This window comes from Nipponia nippon, unplaced genomic scaffold (genome assembly GCF_047370975.1).
Source record: "Nipponia nippon isolate SJK-2023a ecotype South Korea unplaced genomic scaffold, ASM4737097v1 scaffold_2, whole genome shotgun sequence".
NCBI classification, from domain to species: Eukaryota; Metazoa; Chordata; class Aves; order Pelecaniformes; family Threskiornithidae; genus Nipponia; species Nipponia nippon.
The window spans coordinates 33,593,529-33,610,571 of NW_028262336.1; the positions used below are offsets into that span (position 1 = coordinate 33,593,529).

General features: G+C 39.0%; 1 protein-coding gene across 1 annotated transcript in view; it reads right to left on the minus strand.

Moving 5' to 3' along the window:
- DSCAM (DS cell adhesion molecule) overlaps positions 1–17,043 on the minus strand; it is a 476,303-nt gene that overhangs the window by 54,289 nt on the left and 404,971 nt on the right. The window contains exons 21-23 of the mRNA XM_087758597.1: positions 9,046–9,199; positions 2,566–2,683; positions 1,567–1,730 (exon numbers count right to left, since the gene is read on the minus strand). Coding sequence (XP_087614723.1) covers positions 1,567–1,730; positions 2,566–2,683; positions 9,046–9,199 — 436 coding nt within the window. The remainder of the gene's footprint in view (positions 1–1,566; positions 1,731–2,565; positions 2,684–9,045; positions 9,200–17,043) is intronic.

Sequence of the window (17,043 nt, forward strand, 5' to 3'; positions counted from 1 at the left end):
GTCATTGCCTGCTTTGCCTATGTTTAAGGGGTAGCTCTACCTGCAGAGTGAAACTCCAGGAGAAGCTCCCACTGCAGTTCACATTCAAGTCATCGTATTGCAAAATAATGACTGCTGATTGAAGTGGAGGCTGCTGGTTTACAGCTACAGACTAGTTCAAAGAGAAGTTGATTTTACTGCTGTCACAGGGCTAAACAGTGCTGAAGAAAACAAAAAAAGACACTTTATATTCTAACAGAAAATTCCCTACGTGAGATGGATTTGTTCCATTATTCTGACTGACTTGGCTAAATTCATGGAGAGAGACTGCACACACTACACTGTGAAAGATTTATTGTAAAACCTTTCATCACAGCTTCACCCTACCTACAAAAGACGGTGGTCCCACATATTAAATGCCAGTCTTTCTCTGTCCCTCAGGGAAGCAATATTGATTTGCTTTTAGTTACTGCAGTTCAATAACAGCAAGGCTACGCAATTATAAAAGTACTTAGTGAAACATTAATATGGAGTTTCCGTTTGGTAGTGTTTTCCCTCCCTATTTCCTGTTGTAGTATGCTTCAAACATTGCAGAAGAGCATCTCTAGGCTCTGTTTGATTGTAGGTAAGTTAATATACACTATGGCATTTCAAGGCTTAGTGGACTGGTTTAGGCAGAGAGAGCTGCATTGCAGTTGAGACAATTTCTTTCTGTGTTCTCTTATGTTTGCACCAGAAATTTAGGTTGCATATCGAGGGATAGAAGAGTGACTGGCCACAGCATGGCCCATATTCCCAACTCGGTTATTTGCTTCCCTCTGGTACAACAATTTGCAGCCAATTGAAACACTCTTAGGATCTGCTTTAGTGTAAGTGAGCAAGGAAATCTCCTGGGTAGTGAATTCTTGGTGTGTGAATGTTCCACATTACTGTTAATGTGTATTCCTATATTGTCTTTTTTTTTTTATACATATCAACATCATAATGGATACATTATATACATTTCAACATGCATATAAAAAGTAGCTGGTAATACGTGCTAGCTGAAGTTGTACTGATGTTTCATTTTAAATACTTCCTCATACTCACCATCAGTAAAATTCTGCTCTTGCATAATGAAGTTTTTGTCCAAGGTCTCAGTACAGAAGCAAATTTCTGTTGTTAGCTTTTCACAAGCTATAGAAAAAGCCTTCAGCTCTTTCTGAATTTTGCAATATTTAAATGATAAATGTAGTATTTGTGAGGAGAAGGCATAAGTTGATATTTTCTGTGTGAGGAACTAGAAAGTAACTGAATGCAAACACTTAGTTACCAACCCTACAAAAGCTTATGTACAGAGTTAACTGCAAGTGTGTGAAACATTCCACCAAAAGCAAAACATTTACTATATCATAAAATGCTGATGGCTGAGTCAGAATGACCTGCATAATATTTTATTTGTTCATTTGGAAAAATGAAATTTGTATTAATACACATTAATACTAACATTTTATTACATATACCTGCAAACAGACATACCTATGCATTATCAGCACATAGCAGTTAATAGCTGTGATAACAGTTATGAGATAGATCCAATAGTCTTACCTTGTACCTGCAAATTCAAAATTATTTCATCTGATCCCCAGTTGTTACTGGCCACGCAGCTGTAGTATCCGGAGTCTTCTGCTTTCACAGTACGGATGACAAAGCTGCCATTGCTAAAGATGCTTCTTCGCCCATCAATCATCACTAGACTGGGTGTCCCGTTACTACCTCACAGGAAACAAAGTGCATACATTAAAGAAGTTACAATCAAAATTAATCACAACTGGATTTTTTTGTTTTTTAACCAACTAAGAATGGAAAGAAAGAAAAAGGTGGGGTGCCCTCCTTAATAAAGACAGCAAGGGACTATTTTCTGTTGGGGAAACACCTGCCATTTGCTTAAAGAACACACATATCCTGGCCCCAATTTGAGTGAAAATGGGAACTCACTCCTTCCTTAACTATCCGCTGTTTCATAAAAGTGCCAAAGTAAGAGTAAAATGCAGTTCCTGGCTACAAAGCCCGCCCTTATAAAATAGTAGCTATTTGTATCAATGCACAAGATGGTTTCATAGCACTGCAGTATCACTGCTTACACAGTGCTTGGATGAAAATTTTTGTCCATGTGTATTTCCAAGTGACTCTGTCAAACTGTGAAACTAAAGATCAAAACAGAATAAAAGAAAACAAGATATGTGCAAGACATATACACTGCACTTCACAACACGATTCAACGCATCAGACATTTTGCTTTCTCAGACTAAAACTATTCTATGTGCCTGAACTTAAACCAGAAAACACTCCTAGGTTTTACATTTTGAGTGATTACCTTTACCCCTTCTTTGTAACTTTTCCTCCCTTTTGATACCTTCTAATCACCACAGCGAATTAGTTTTAGTTCAAGGAATTTCTGAACTCCTCATCTACTGTGACTGTGTGCGGTCCCTGCAAATGCTCCTTCTTCTTCCTGACACAGTCATTCAGGATCACCCATATCACAACCATCAGGATTTTAAGCAAATGGGCTTTGTTTGAGCTATACATTTAGTTGCTGGTTACCTATCCTTCATCCATTTGACTGTCGGAGCTGGGTCTCCAACAGCTTTACAAGGGAGGACAATGTCCTTCATCCAGGGAGTTGTCACTGTGCCGCTGAATGTCAAAATCCTGGCAGGAGCTGAGCAAGAGAGAGCAAGAAAGACTGAAATGAGGTGTTAAATGTGAAAAACCAAGCCAATCTGTTTCAAGCTGTGCTTTTAGGAAACTAATTTCTTTTAATTCATAATATCAGCTACTTATTCATGCAAGAGTTTTATAGTTTTAGTATCTGGAAGACAAGTAACTAGAAGAGAGATGAGACAAAGGACTGGAAGAGTCCCTGTGGAGAAAAAAAGCAAAATCATCTTTACTGATTTTTATATATTTCATAGTAGATATTTCATAGTAGTATACATTTCATAGTAGAAATTACAGATGAAAATTATGTCCAAGGATGCTTCTCTTCAAACTTCCAGAAGGAAGTGTCCACAGTAGACAGGTATCTTTCTTTCAAAAGCTAAATTATTGATACATCACTGTTACAACAGCTATGGTATTAAGCAAAATAAACCTTCATGTATGAACATGTGAGTACGTTGCAAAGAGACTATCCAAAGTCCACAAATATGAACAAACTCTTAAGTCAGTTTAACTTGTGTCAGCTCACATATCACCTAAATGTATCAAGAAATATATCATTGCTGTAGTTTGAGTGTATAATGTACAGGAATACTAGGGTTGTGGTATAGTTTCATTGTACGTTATTACTCAAGAATGACCCTTGACAGAAATAGACTTCTTGTTGGTGTCTGAGCACACATTTCAAAGACACATACTGAATACAGATACACTAATTACTGTATTTTTAGAACTTATATTTAATAATCCATTTTGTACCAATTAGAAAAACATGAAAATGAAAGCCAGCATCAAATATAACTGGGACATTTCATCTCAAAGAGTTTTTAACCTCTACAAATAATATATATTAAAAAAAATCATGCATAAAAGAACAGGCCTTGAAGAGTTAAGGGAAATTACTGGAGTAGGCTGCAGTGGGACTTGAGCTATTAATTAAAAATAAAGATTTCATAGATTATATGCTCAGTTTGGATTGTGTTGCCTGTGTTCTCTTCAAATGTTGTGGAAGATGAAGCTTCTCGAGAGATTTTTCTCTGGTCAAAATTTTAACTAAAAACTTAAGAAGTTTTAAAGATTTAGGGTAATGAACAAAGTCAAGGTTTGGTAATGGGACAATACTACTTTCCTAGCAGCCAAGCATCAACATGTCCTGTCCTGCCTAAACAGCAGCCTAAGACCCCTGGCTCCCTCCTTCTGGCAGCTCTGATGGTTAGCCCCAGCAGAAGGGTGCTGTGGCGTGTGCTGCCCTGAGGAGGTGGTACACCAGAATGATGCAAAGACACTGGTCAGTCAGTGAGTCTAATGATACAGCCTTGTTTTCCACTGTGGCACTCCTAAGGCCATATCTTCTAGAAAAGATTTACACAGGCCTATACTGCCACAAGCCATGGGCTAATTAACCAAGCTAACTGAAACAGAAAAATGCTCAGTCTACCTAGAAACATGGTTTGAAATGCTGATTCCACTGAAGTTAGTGTTAGACGGCTCATTTGTTTTCAGTGGTGCCAGGTTTTTGTTGCAGGAGATGCCTAATGGTACTCATGCCATCTTTAAAAAGCAGCAGGAGATGCTGTCAGTTGTGACTATCTACAAAACACATCTGTAAGCATCTGGACTGCTCCTAGTAGCTGCAGTGCATTCTGAGCAATGGCAGTTAGAAACTCAAAATACTGTTCCATGCAGGCTTCCCTCTGTAGCAGGAAGCCTGAAAACTCATTTAAAATGAGCTATCAATCCTTTTCTCCCTGGCTTTCTCACCTCTCCAGTGTTTCTCAAAATATCCAGCTATTTTCAAATGCTGCCAGCTACTTTAGGTCAAAGTATGTGTAATACAGGAATCCTGCTGAACCCTTCAGCAAGACACAGCACCACTTTTACCAAACACAAAAAGTGATACCCCTTTATTTTTAATAGTTATTTCAACAGTGAATTCTTCCTTAAGTCATAGGTTGAATACCAGATCTCCAAAGCACAACATTTATGTTTTCAATGTCCTGTGTGTCCCATTTTACAGTGATGTGCAGAAGTAACACAAGCTTCACAGAACCATAAGCCAGTGGTAAAAATCACAGACCATAACTCAGAAGTGCACATTACAAAAGCACACTGCACTATTTTTGTGACAGTACCAACAGCTTTCTGTGCATTATTTTATTCCTTTCATGTATGGAGTGCTTTTAAAAGAGATGGTAAAACAGCATGATAATTCTTAACTCCAATTTTCTTTATAGCTTAACTTCTAATAATGTTCTGAGACTGCTAACAGGTACACAAACAAAAGAAAACTAGAAACAAAATAAATGCCCATGGAAATTAATCTGAAAGCAATACGTTTGAAATGCTAACAGGCATTCATGAGGTTAAAATACCTGGAATCTCACAGACTTCTCCCTTTTGAGCCAAGCGAGCTTTATGCAGCATGCAGGCAATTCAGCTGCAGGGCTTACCTCTTTGTTATCGAAGCTACCCGAATGCTTACCGACTACCCACCAGCTTTACATTAGATGGCATGGCACTGGATTAGGACTGTGTCTGTTCCTATTTTTTGCAAATTACCCAATCATTAATTGAAGATAAAGAGCTGCCTTCACAGAACAGCGCACTCTCATGCTAATGTGGTTTTCTGCATGTTTGTTTGTTTAAATTATGAATCATATTACTTACTGTAACAGGATAAGAAATGGGCAGAAATTCTTTGCAAGAGGCCATAACACACTTTTTTTTTTTTTTTCTTTTTCTCTAGAGGACACAACCAAATTTTAAAGGCAAACTACAGGGAAACTGAACAAGAGCTGTGACAGATCACTGCAGCTCAGCTTAATCCAAAGACAAGAGCTGTCAGTGAATACCCTGGGTCAGGAGTTTCTTCCATTCACTTTCTCACAGAAGAATACGCTGTGTATTCCAGTATGATGAACCCTTAAAGAAACAGACCAATGGGGTGCGTGTAGTATCATGGCAGCCCCACATGTTGTTTAAAAACATTAAACACACAAAGCAACATAGACTAGGAGGCAAATCTGTTCAACATCATTGCTCAGGTAGTCTACAAGAACAGGGGAAACTCAACATTAAAGTCAGAGAGTTCTCCCCAGAGGATCAGTTTGCCAGTGGTCTAGATCCATTATCATCATGTTGTCGGTAAATGCCATTTTCTATCAGTCATGGTCAGGAAATAAGAGGAACAAGGTGCATGCAAGGTTTTCTGTCTTTTAGACATATTTGATAGGCTAAACCCACAACTTTCAAGTCAGCAATGAAGCATAATTTGCGGGGAGGGGCATGACCTGCTTACTTGGAGACTGAACTTTCATCACTGATTATATTCTGTTTGTTGGGGTTTTTTGCTTATTGTTGTCAGTTAATTACAGAGAATAACAGTCTGTTCTGAGAAATGGAGACACTGAAGAAAGAAATGTTAACTTGAATTAAGCTTTCATTTAAATTGGACTATCCATTTCACATCAAACTGCTATCTAGACATTTTCATTGTTCTCAAAGGTGTTCTTACAGGGGTTATATTTAAGTTGACATAATTCAGTTCAAAGTTAACTCTTATTAACTGTCATGATGGTATCATTACTTGGATAGTTATTGTGAAATAAGTGGGGGAAAAAAAAAAAAAGAAGCAAACAACTTCACAATAACGGCCCGTAGGATGTTCTTGCACTGGGGATTTGTGGCAAAATCAGGTTATAACTGCTTCTAATCCCGTGATGTGTTACTTGCTTCAGACATACTGGGGGTAGAAAGGTCTTTAAGGCTATTAACTCTGCCCATCCTTCTTCATGTATGTGTCCCCTGCCCTTATCACTGATCGCCACTTTCTCCCAGCTCTCTGAAAGGCCCAGTGATGCATTCATACAGGAAATCTGGTACATGATACAATAATTTTTAACCTGGCTACATCCAAAGTTCATAAAATTGCTACTTATCAGTATTCGTAGTGTCTTCACAACCTCCGTAAATGGATTATTCATCACTTTTTCAGTCCTAAATGCATGTAAGAGAGACTTGTCCTGAGCATCATCTAATGCAGACTTTATATTGGAGTATCACTACTAGCTCTGACATTGACTGGATGCATTCTACTGTGCTTCAAAATAAAATCTTGTTCACACTGACTTGTCTATATTGAAGTAATTAATTATTTTTCCTTAAAGCCCCCTTGTCTTTCCATATAAGCTATTTTTAAGTTCACTTATTTGGCGTTATGGATTATATTAAATAAGCTTTGGGAGAGCAGAATTAATTCCAGTTTCTGATAAGCTTCTTCAGTTTAGATACACATGGGTCAGTTTGTAACCGAGAGCAATTGCATACTACATTTCCTCATAACTAGAGGTTATGCGTCTTGGTACTTGCAAACTCTTCATTGTCCTGTGTTCATCTTGTCTGAACACTTCCCACTTTTTTAAATGCATAGGAGATGGAGAAAGAGAATTTCTAGTGTATTATGTGCAGGGGTCCCTGCACAGTTTTGGGTTTGCTACATCCTCATTCTATTAGTATTGCACCATATTGTTGTTTAATTGGTTTTTCTCTTATTCAAGCATCAATGTTTATCTATTATTTTTGTTTCCTTTTTTTTTTTCTATCACCACACATTCATTACTCACAGGTAACAGCTGGCCTAAAAGGAGGACCACACTGAAAACCTTTGTCCAGTTTCCCTGAGGTGTTTTTCATGGTCTTCCTTTACAGATAGCCTTTACACTCCTCATCCACCTTTTAAGATCTCAACTTTGGTTTCACCAATGTTCAAAATGCAGTATGCAGTTATCCTACAAGAAATTCGACAATAACAAAGCTCCAGACTTTTCAGATCCTTCAGTCTTTTCATAGCCTTTCAGCCATCCTTCAGGTCACTACTCTAACACTGTGTAGCTACTAAGAGAAAAGTTCTGAAAGACTGTACAAAAAATGCCAGAAAGAAGCAGAATGTAAAGGTGACTCTTCTCAGATGACAGAAAAAAACTGTAAGCAATGGTATGGGGAGCAAGCATTTCCCTGCTTGTTCCAACTTAGGCCTCTTTACTTTGCTAAACCCTCCCCAAATTTACACTGTTAAATCTTCCATTGTGATCTACAGTAGTAATATAGTAGTTATTACAGGTTTCTCACAGTAATGTTGAAAAATATCCATCTCATATGATAAAAGCTTTAGCCTAGAGACGGGACAAAGAAAAGACATGCATTTCCCATCACAAGGCAGAGGAACGCTGTTTGCAACTTCTATGTATTAGGAAGTTATGTCATGTGTTGAAATAGTACCCTCCAAACACCATCACTGCTAGCCGTGACAACAGTTCTGATACAGTTAATCTACCATCATCCAACTGGTTATCATCTACCACCTAGGTAGGTAGGAACAGCAAGCTTCCCTATGGTGATGGTGTATGCTCTTCCATGCAGAAAGCGCTTTCATGTTGGTGGCATTTAGCTTAAGTTCTGCAAAGTTTTTTTATAAAGTATCTGTCATTATAAGGCCCTAGACACTTTATTTTACATAACTACATCATTAGCCACGACTGAAGAATTAGCAGGCTTGTAAAACTGTAAAGTCAATTATATACATTCACCTTTGCAAGTCTAGGGACCTGTGCAATACACTGTTCGTATTGGCACATTCTGTCAGGTTACCGATTTGAGTGGGGGGAAAAAAAAAAATCAGTCTGAAGACCCCATGTAGAGATTGAGTACTGATGGGACTCTTCTCACCTCGCTGTCTAAAATGTTAGGTCTCTGTTTCCAAGCTAAGGTGCTACAGTGTTGAAATCAATATCTTTTAATAGAACAACTAATACAGCCGGGAAAAAAATATGTAGGATATGAGGCAAATTATCCCTTCTTCATATCTGAAATAGAAGCAGCAAACTTCAAAGCTAATGCAAGTTGAGAACAATTGTTCAGAGTTTAGATATGTTAATCAGACCATTTTTTACAGAAGATAGTACTTGTGGAATACACAAGAGATATTAGTAAGGAGGAGAATGATAAAGAAGTTACCTTGTATGGCAAGAAAAAAAAGAGACACATTCAGAAGGGGAGGGGAATCATCTGCAAACCTTCTGTACCCAACAAAAGAAGATAAAAATTGCTCCAAAAAGCAATTTATTTCCTTCTAAGGTAGGTGGGATGAATTACCCCCTGGAGGAGCATGCCATTCTCTCTCTGCTGACTACAGCAAAAGCTTGGGCAATTAGCTGAGTTGTCACCTAACTTTTGGAGAGAACTGAAGTTACTCCTGACAAATCCCACTCTCAGTAAGCAATGAGGCATAAAGAAGCCACGTGCCAATTATAACAGTAATTAGCATTGTGAAGTTCTAGATTGCTTTAAAAAGCACTGTCACCATACCTTTAGCTAGCGGTTCCACAGTGATAATCTCGCTGCTGTTGCCTCTTCCTGCAGCAGTCACTGCTACCACCCAGACGCTGTACTGGCGATTCCGGCTCAGGTTGGGGATTCTGTAGGAAAATGAGTCGGGAGAGGCTTCAAACTCGCTGATGACCTGTGGTGGGAGAGACAAATGTTTCCAGACTAAAATAAAAAGTATTTGGAGAAAGTCTGCTAAGCCGAGTGCTACAAAGTCTGTTACTTCAGGGTACTTTGAATGAGTATCAATTGCTCCAAAAAGATGGCAGATGGCAATAAACAGAGCAGACACAATAACCTGTTGCAATCAATTTATATTCAGTGAATTTGGGCCTATATTTTGTTTTTAAATTGTTTTTATTCAGATTAGGACTTTTATGTGTCTGTTTATTTTTACAGGGTTGGATAAGCAATTTAAGCAAACATATTTGACACATTTTTGCCATCAATAGTTCTGACAAACCAATTTTGTTTTACACAAAACTTTCCCAACAGAGGATTCAGTCCTGCATCTGCTGTGAAATCTGGACCTTACTACTTGAGATATTTCTTTGGTCACCTAGAACCGTTGTGCTGGTTTTCCTTATCCCTGGGTTTGGTGGCTTATTCCTTCAGTAATGGAGTGAATCAAGAAACAAAACTGTATTCTGTAACAGACTGATCAAACTTCCCCTGAGTCTGGTTCTGTTTAATCACAAAATTACTTCCATTCAAAGATTCCCACCAGAAGGTCATCTCAACTATTTAGCCACATTAGCAGGGAAGGACAAGCGCTGGAAGAAATGCCAGTTCAGTCTATCCTCGTACTGTCACTCAAGTGCCTTGGCTGTGGGCTGCAGTGAAGCTGAGCAGCTGCTAAGCAAAACTTGCTTATCGGTGAGATGTTCTGCAGTCTGCTTGAAGTGACCTGTGTGAGGAAAGATGTGGAGGAATATATCGATTCCTCCACGGGACGTGGGCTTAGCGCACCTCAGCACATCCTCCATGGGAAGATCAGCTCCTTGGTGGTGGAGAAGGGAAACCTCGTCACCCCTGAACACAACTACAATGTTCAGTGTAGCCAGTTTTACTTCTGACACGGGCTTTGTGATTCTTGCACATAAAAATAGAGGGGTAAAGAACCATTAGAATGAATAATAAGGACTCACTTGCCTGTGCAATACTGAGCACAGTAATGGCTAACTAACATTAGGCTAAAAATAATTAGAACCTTAAGGATGTAGAAAAGATGATTTTACTAGGAATCAGCATTAAAAATAATGCATTAGTGTAATCTAAACTTGATTCAGACTGACAGAAGGTGTGCAAGGAATCTCTTTGATATACAGATATCTGCTGGTGGTAAAGGCCAATTTCACCTGATTAGCATTTCAAAAGGCAAGGTGACCTGAAAGCATTGGAATATGTAGTCCTTCAAAGTGAATTCCAAATAAATAAGGGATGTTTCTGAGATATCATTAAACACTTCTCCAGTGTGAACTGGTAGCCAGTTTCAGCTACTGAATGGGTCACTGTATTTCTCTGTTCTTGAGCTGGCATCTCCTATAGCCAGGGGAAGAGGGGAGCTCTTCTCATCTCACTTTTGAAATCTAGAGTGAAGACATCTGTATCTAAGCCAGGCACCTTGACTCCCTTCAGAGACCATGCAAAGAAAAGGTAACTTCTAAGACAAGGTTCTTCTGGCCTATTTGAGACACCTACATTGCAGTGGGATGAATCATGCCCTTGACATACCTATGTTTCCCCACCAACTATAGAAGTGTCCATATAACTAGCTCAGGTATAGTTGTCTGCTCTGAAAGCATCTGAAATTAATGTGCTTGTTAACTAAAATACTTAACTCCCTGGCTTTTATACAAATGTGTGCCTCTGCTTCTACAAGAATACATCCTGTTTCCTCCATGGAGACTAACTTTTCTGGGGAGACTGGTTTGCTCCAGCTAACAGTTATCTAGGCTCAACACAAGCCCAAACAGGGACCTTGCCATACTTTCTAGCCAATCTCATTGCTCCTGTCAAAATGCCAAATCAGTTTGTTCCATTTAGCAAGCATTTGCTGGGGTTTCCACTTCTGAGATGAAGAGGTCAGTGCAGGCAGACACTTCTATTATTATGTGAAATATTACAGCAGGTTTTGAGAACCATCTGTCTTGACATTTACACAAGAATATTGGGCAAATGCCCATGGCTTGACAGGCTGGATCTTTGTGAGGTCATACATAAAAATGAATGTATTGATCATGGCCCAGAAGGCTGAATTTTAATATTCATGAGGCAGCACTTCCTAGGGTTAATTTGAAAGTCAAACAGGCTAGGCTGTCTCTGGTACTTAGGTTCCACTCATTAATCCAGCTATCTAGCACAAGCTACTTCTAAACCACTTATTAACATGGGATGCGGATACAGCATTTAGGAACAGCTAACCATTACAGACTTCCTTATTGCTAAACTTTCATTCCAGCAAGCATCAGTCCGGTTAAATTTACACTGTTTTTTCCATGACTCCCATGGTTTATGAAAGGGATATATGGCTGCCTTCAGAAGCCACTCCTAATACTGCAGATCTCCTGCTTGAAATGCCTCACTGCTCTGCTCCCCTCTGCAATGACAGAGACTGGGACAGTCAGACAGACATACACCCTGTATAAAATTGCTAAACACAGCTCAGAGAAATCTGATTTGAGATTTTATGTTTGGGATAAGATGAGCAGCTAAGCCGAAAAGGAAAACCTCAGCCTTGAAGCTATAGCACTGGCACTAAGCGCTCCTCCTCTGAGGACCAAAGTTAAAGACAAAACTGAAAAACCAAACAACCCTCCAAAATTCCTCTGGTTGCAACGTGGTCAGCTAGAAGAGCAGGCAAATTTGTCTCAAAACAGAGGAGGCCTGTCTCCCTGGACTTCCAAAGATGGAATAATCACAGAATTAGCTTCTCTAATGCCTTTTAAAATGCCTTGTCTTCAATCCCTTTCTTTTGCCCACAGAGAACCAGCATCATTCACACATTTGCAACTGTAACTATTCCAAATAGAAATTCAATTATTCATGGAATTAACTTATTAATTGACTCTGGTAAATGTATCTTCACTAAATTAATGATTCTTATTTTCTTAAAGCAAACTGTTATAGCAAAAGATTTTGGTTTCTAACTGGTTAAAATACACCTTCTATTTCCTTAGCTAACATTCCCTTTTAAACACTTGGGGATGCTCCAGTGACAAAAAATCAATTTTACTTTTAACTTTTGCCTGTCATTTCAATTAGACTAACATGCCAGAGACTTTCATTACACAAGAAGAAAAAGGAGAGCTTTGTCAGCAAAGAGAAGATTAAACAATTGAAATAAGAAATATTTAAAAGGAATGTCACCTTGTCACATATTGGTCTTTGCATGTGCCAGTGTGAAACATATACTGCTGTTTTACCCCCAAAGCAGTAACATGCTTGCTCAAGGGATTTTTTTTCTAACTGCTTTTTTTATTCCACTTATAGATTATAGGTAAATTTTTCTTCTGTCTTTAGGTTACTGTCTAAGAAGCGCAGACAGGGCCAAGTCTCTAAAAAGCCAGCAAGGGCTGTGAAGAATAAAATGAAATCAAAGTCCTTTATCAGGGTGCAGTCAATCTACTTCCCAAACCAGGCAACAGCAAGAGCTGCTGAGGAACAGCCACTGCAGGGAGCATCATTTTCCTCTGATGCAACTTCAGCTCTATTGGTGTACATTGCTTTGTACACTTTGAAGCAGTATGCCATCTCCTGGCATTTCTGACTCCTTTAGAAAGCAGTTAGATAGGTAATGCATACAAACTCTGAACCCTCTGGCTGTTTTTTTGTTTTATTTGTTTGTTGTGTTATAACACAGCCTGGGAAAACTTCAAAAGGGTGCTTTAGAAGATAAATATGTTTGTAACAGTTTTCCAAGCAATCAGGGAGATTCCGAAGCAGGGAGGTTAGGTAACAGGTAGCACTTACTGTGGACTGGAAGATTATTCAGTCAAAGCAAGCCTACACCTTGCCTACAACTGCATCTACACAACTTCTTATGTAAGATAGGTGCACTGAAGATCTCTATCTCCTCATTCTCTGCAAGTTGCGAGGAAACTTGGAGGTGAACTGAGAAAGCAATATGGAGACTTTAAGGACAAGAGTGAAAACCAAGAAACATCCCAGGTTTGTGGTGTGTGTTGTGAAGTAAGAGCATACACAAGTTGGCTACCCGTATATTGGCTGCCTCATCTTGCAAACTAAAAATACATATATATACTACCTAGAGTGGCATGTATGTTTTCACTACGAATTTAGGTATAAAATATGGCCATACCATCATTAAAAACAGGGCTGGAAGGACCTTGAGAGTTCACCCAAGTCTATCCTCCTTTTTTAAACCAGGCTTGACTATATCTGCACAATTTCAGACAGATGTTTGTCCAACCTGATTTTGAAGACTTACAATAAATGGAGATTTTTGCAAATCCCTAGGCTGCAAGACCTATTGCATTGCTTCACTAATCTTACTATTAGAAAGCTTACTTGAAATCTAGCTTGAGTTTCCTGCTGCAGTTTAAGTCCATAGCTTCTTTTCCAGTCTACTAAGAACATGGAGAATAGATTATTACCTTCATCTTTGCGCCAGTCTTCAACCTACATGAAGTTTTATCATTCCTTTCCTAACCAGTACCCTTATCTTTTTACAACTTAATAACCCTGATGCTTTCAACATTGCCCAGAAATCACATTTTCTCTAACAGTTTCTCTAATAGTATCTGCTGTTATCCTTCAGGCTCTCTAACATTGGTCCATAGCCTTCCTGAATACAGTTTCCAAATCTGTATTCAACAATCCCAGGGTATGGCATTTGGCTTTTCACAACAGGATTATAAAGGTAGATAATGTTCATCTTGGGATACACAATAACCTCAAAATCCTTTTCTGAAGAATCTAGCCAATTGCTCTCTACCCAGTACTTTTGTGGTTAGTTATTCATAGTACTCATTTTCTTGCACTTACCCATACTAAATATTGTCTTTTTCCAGACCTATTTCCCAGTTCATCAAGATCTGTCTGAATTCTAGTTCTGTCTCCAGTGTACTTGCAATCCCTCCCAGCCTTATATCTCCTGCAAATTTAATAGGCACTCTCGCTATTTCATTATCCAGGTCACTAATGGAACCACTGAACAAAAGCAGACTCAGGAGAGATATCTATGTTGCTCCCTCCCACCCACAACAGTGAACCACTGGTTTCATAGCCTCCCACAGAACAGCAATCAGTTTTATATCTAGCTGTCTCAGTGAAACCATATTTGCCTAGCTAGGTTTCTCTCAATAAACATGCATGCTCTGGGCTTATCTCCACTGCTAAATGGGAGAGAGCCAGAGGGTGTGTTGAGCACTCCACCCCAATGATCCACACTGCTTTTTAGCTTGATCTCTAGCTCAGTTTTGTACTACTCTAAATAGCTCTCTTCAAAACAAATCTGCTTTAGAGGGGCTAGTGCCAAGCAGTGTAGACAGACGTCAGTCAATGTCACATACTCTTGGGGCCACATGCTGCTCCTTGGCCCTTGTTTAATCAGCAGTACAGATGAGGCCTACAATAAGCACTGAGTCTCACTGGTAACTAAAGTAAGTTTTTAATTCTACAAGGTCAAAACACAAAGATCTCCATCTTTTCGCACAACACCATCACAAAATTGTCTACCCTGCTCTACCTCAGGTCTTTGTTGCTCCTGCAAATGATGTTTTAGAGTCTCTTGAACTGACAAGTTATCCAGTAATGGGGGCTACGACAAGTTGTTTCTACCTGGAAGCAAATTTGGTTAATATGAAATCAATACATTATTGTATTTATGGAGAATGAACTTCAAGTTCTGCATCTCTGAACAGAGTAGACAGACCACTGATGTGCCCTTTCAGTGAACTCCCTAAAGAAGTGAAACTCTGCCTGAGGTCATGGACTAGTACTTTTCTCCAGGACTGCTGGCTTTTGCCTTGCTTCCTTTCACAGATGGACAGACTGTCAAAGCTGCAGATAACCGCCAATCCCGGACCACAGTTTTCAGTAAGACTCTGGATACCACTTTGCTCATATAATGGCTTTGGTTCAGGTCTTGTTATTTTGGCTCATGTTTTGAAACATGGCATCTGCTTTTCACTCAGCATTATTGAAGATAACTGTTGTAAACAGAAGCTGTGCACAGAACAGAATACAGCTTCCATATAAAATTTTATCTCTTTTTTTTTCTTCCCCCTTTAAATGCAGAACTGAAATGTTAGAAAGTGCTAGATGGAAATTTTGGAAACAACAGAGGCAGCTCCCTGCCTTCTCACCTGCAGGAAAATCTTGCGAACCCATTTCCAGGAGTTACGCCTGGAAGACAGCCCACTGCCTGGACTTCCAGATAGTCCACGTAGTCAAGGAGTCTGTTTCTTGGGGGCCATTGAGGTACACCACCTGCTTGCCCCTTTGCAGCAACTCACAGAGAGTCCATCAGCCTCCTGGGGCTCATGATCAAGGAAGCAGCATGTGGTGTCACAGGCTGGTGACCACAGAAGGTCAGGAGACCACCTTCTGCACTGCCAGGAGTTCTGCTGCCTCCTTTGGTGGCCCCAAGAAATCACCACGTTTGTTCAGAGCATTTCAGTCAACTCACAAATGTATGACACCATCTGGTCCCAAGTGCTCTGTCCCCTGTATGATACAGAAGGGAGTGGGATAAATTCAAACCTGCTCAAATACACTGCAACTGACACCAAGGACTTATTGATATACCTGTATGTGAGACTAGGTAGTGAGACAAGACCAGAGTTTTATGAAAAAATCAATATCAAATTTGTTTTAGTAGGGCTTTGCAAGGAGACCTTTTAAAAATCGTATAAAGCAGCACATCATCAGAATTGATTTATACTCTGTCACATCTTTCCTGAGATCTCCTCTACGACAAAAATAAGATAGGCAAAAAATGTAAAGTTGACAAAGCATTTAAAAGAATGAATGTACTATGTTTGGGAGCTGGTAACAAAGCTGTGAAATAACTATGAAAAATCTGTAAACAGTACATGTGGTATATTAAAAAAGACATATTTAAAATACTATTTAAAATAAGTTTTTAAAATAACCCCCAAATTATACACTAGTTCTATGCTATATAAAGAACAAGAATAAATAAACATAAATATCTTCATGCTGTAAAAAGTACTGTATAGACACAGTGATAAATACTGCTTGTAGTACACAAATCAATGAACATATATTTTAAATTCAACCTTACAGATTGTGCTGACTCTAAATAAGCTTCTGTTCAACACTAACTTTATCTGCTTTGCCAACTTCTGCCAGCTACCTCTCCCCTCTTTTAAAGAGACTTTCAGCATCCCTTTAATCACTGAAACCTCTACAGTGTGTAACAACAAATCAGTTCTGGCTTTTGCTCTATTTTCCATACCTTTTATTCAAGTCATTAAACTGGAGAGGAACTGGGGGTCAGAAAGTATGATGCAAAGCCACCTCACATTGAGTTTGAATTTGGACAGATCCTATGCAAAATCAAGACAAGATTTTTCTCTGCCTGAAAGGATTGTGTGGAAAATACCTGGATGCTGGGAATTTATGTCAGCTAATTCTGGTTCTTTAAAGATCTAGTTTAAGATAATTGTATATACTTTCGTATCATCCAGTTTAAGATGCATATCATCTGGTTTAAGATAACCATGTATACTTTCTCTAGAGTAAACAAAGAGAAGGGAAGCTTTTGGAAGAAGATTCATCCAGCTTCTCTCAGACATCTAGCTTCTTTAATGGAAGGAAAGCCTTGATGACCCCAGAATCAGCAGAGGCAGTTCTCATCAAGGTGTCTGAAGTCAGGTGAACTGAATCCCACCTTAAGTCTATAAGTTACAGACACAGAGCAGAGATGACTCTTCATTCACAGGGCAATGCCCAGAGTTTCCTGTGTATGCTTTTGATAGGATATCAGTAATA